Genomic DNA, 2,075 nt, shown 5'->3' with positions numbered 1-2,075 from the left:
GAGCATTCCCGAGTGGCAACTTCAGAACCTGAGATGACGCGGGGGTACTTTCGGAGCTGAACGAGATAGACAGTTGTCCAAGGGAAGAGTAATAGACGGTGTCAGGAAGTCAATTTCGTGGCGAGCGACGATTTTCTTACACGAACAACACGGCAAATATGTTGTATGAAGGCCGTGAATAGGACCAAGTCCATCCGGATCTTCGACACCGCGTTGAAGTCGTCCAAACATGAGTTCATCTTATCCTGTAATTTCTGATGGTCTTGGACTTCCATGTAGCTCGTCGATTTCGGGTCCACGAAACTCGCGAATACTATAGGTTCCTGTTTGACGATTTGGTCGTATTGCTTCTTGAAGTGGCGGTCCAGCATCCGCTTCATCAGAGAGAAGAACCAGTTGCGATCGGGCCTGTTCACGAGACGATCCTCGAAAACTCTCTGGCACTCGTGCATCCAGCACTTGGCCAAATCGTCAACCTGAAATTTTACTTTTCATCACTACTGAACAACATCCCAGTTACCTTCGGCAGGCTTTCCCTCGTACACTGACAAATGCCTTGGAAAACTTTACTGAGATCTCTCAGATTGAACGTGTAATGGGACTTTGCCGGAGTGGGCAGCATTTCCGCAGACATTGTGTTATACACCTCAATAGTCGCAGCCACCACCGTGGCCGCATGACCAGCAACTTCTCGCGGCATCACGCCAAGGAATTTTTGAACCATAGTCGTGAAGATCCTTGCAAGCGACTCGTCGTCAAATGGCGTGACGAATATCAAGTTGAACTGTCTCGAGTACCGATCCGTGATATCGTTCTTTCCTCCGCCTGGCGGTCCCATAGCGGCCAGATACTGCATGTCCACGAACTGGCGGAATTCCCAGGTCTTCCTATCGTACCAACCACTCATCGTGAGACCTTGTCTGAGGATCTCTATTGGTGGCTGAGCGCCATAAGTCTCCTTAGCCGGCATGTTCACATCGTCGATGAAGACGAGCATTTTCTTGTCTGGTGGAGGGCCGTAGACACCCTTCCGCCGCTTGTCCAATTTGCCGTCAATAATATCCTGTGTTTGATTAGCGGTGGTCTGCGCCGAGAAGGCGAACGAGATTGTCGCATACTTTTCCTTGTCGAATCCACTCAAAAGCATTCCTGCTATCGAGACAGTTTTTCCAGTGCCCGTCACGCCAGACATCAGCACATGCTTGCCCTTTTCAATCAGGGTCCTGATCAGGAATTGATTTCGCACAGTGTCGCTGGTCGGCACGATGATGGCGTGGAATTGCGCGTCCTTCGGGATATCGAAATTGGTGATCCTTTCTGTCCACGGCTTCCATTTTCCGTTGTCTGTCGAGTCAATGAAATAGTCGTGCAGTAAGCCCTTGCTCGGTAGAGGTGCCGGGGACACTCCGCTGACAAGTTCCGTCGCGGACCACTCCGCGACAAATTCTTGTTTCTTGATGAACTCCTTTTTGTTCTCGAACATTGCCCGTATGACGGACTCGACGAAGCCTCTGCCCTCCTGGTCCGTGCAGGCACCACACGTCCAGAGCATTGAGAAAAAGAATATCGCGTAGATAAGCTGCTCCCGTTCTGCGAACGTCTGCGAGTTTTCATCATCTTCAGCAAGGGTCGGCCGACAATACTTCTCTTCAGAGTCCTCGAATAGAGATTCCATCAGCCGACAAGCGCTGTCCGCCAGCCAGTTGTCGATCACAGCCACTGGCGTGCGAACCCTATGCGTGCATTCAAGGCAGACGTTGAAATTGTGCTCGAAAAGACTCCATATAAAATCACGGTGGTCCTTGCGGATGAATTCAGGAATCTGATAATCTAGCCACGACAGGACGATGGGTTTCCATCCGAGATCCGAGTCGGGTTCCATGAATACCATGCCGCATCGTGACACTGTTGCAGGGGAAGCAACAGCCAGATCACGAACCTCGAAAATCATTGTAGTTGTCGGCGACAGTTTGATGATTTCGCCAGAGTTTAAACATAATTTTTTGTTGTCGTCAAGAACAGTGTTCATATTTTCGATCCAAATGGCATCCACTGGGCCGTCCAGGACCACCCAT

At 50.3% G+C, this 2,075-nt stretch overlaps 2 protein-coding genes across 2 annotated transcripts in view; both read right to left on the bottom strand.

Moving 5' to 3' along the window:
• Window positions 1-28, bottom strand: part of Pmar_PMAR028253 (hypothetical protein) — a gene marked incomplete at both ends in the record, with an annotated part of 154 nt that extends 126 nt beyond the window's left edge. Inside the window, one exon of the mRNA XM_002774202.1 lies at window positions 1-28. This exon is cut by the window's left edge and continues 4 nt beyond it. Coding sequence (XP_002774248.1) covers window positions 1-28 — 28 coding nt within the window.
• Window positions 29-101: 73 nt separating this feature from the next.
• The window catches only part of Pmar_PMAR028252 (dynein heavy chain, putative), a gene marked incomplete at both ends in the record, with an annotated part of 6,102 nt that continues 4,128 nt past the window's right edge, over window positions 102-2,075 (bottom strand). Inside the window, 2 exons of the mRNA XM_002774201.1 lie at window positions 102-476; window positions 521-2,075. Of these exons, the coding sequence (XP_002774247.1) occupies window positions 102-476; window positions 521-2,075 (1,930 nt within the window). The remainder of the gene's footprint in view (window positions 477-520) is intronic.

Source organism: Perkinsus marinus, assembly GCF_000006405.1.
Source record: "Perkinsus marinus ATCC 50983 genomic scaffold scf_1104296958686, whole genome shotgun sequence".
Taxonomy (NCBI): Eukaryota; Perkinsozoa; order Perkinsida; family Perkinsidae; genus Perkinsus; species Perkinsus marinus.
The sequence above is the reverse complement of the archived record's forward strand: the minus strand, read 5'-3'. Positions and strand labels throughout refer to the sequence as shown.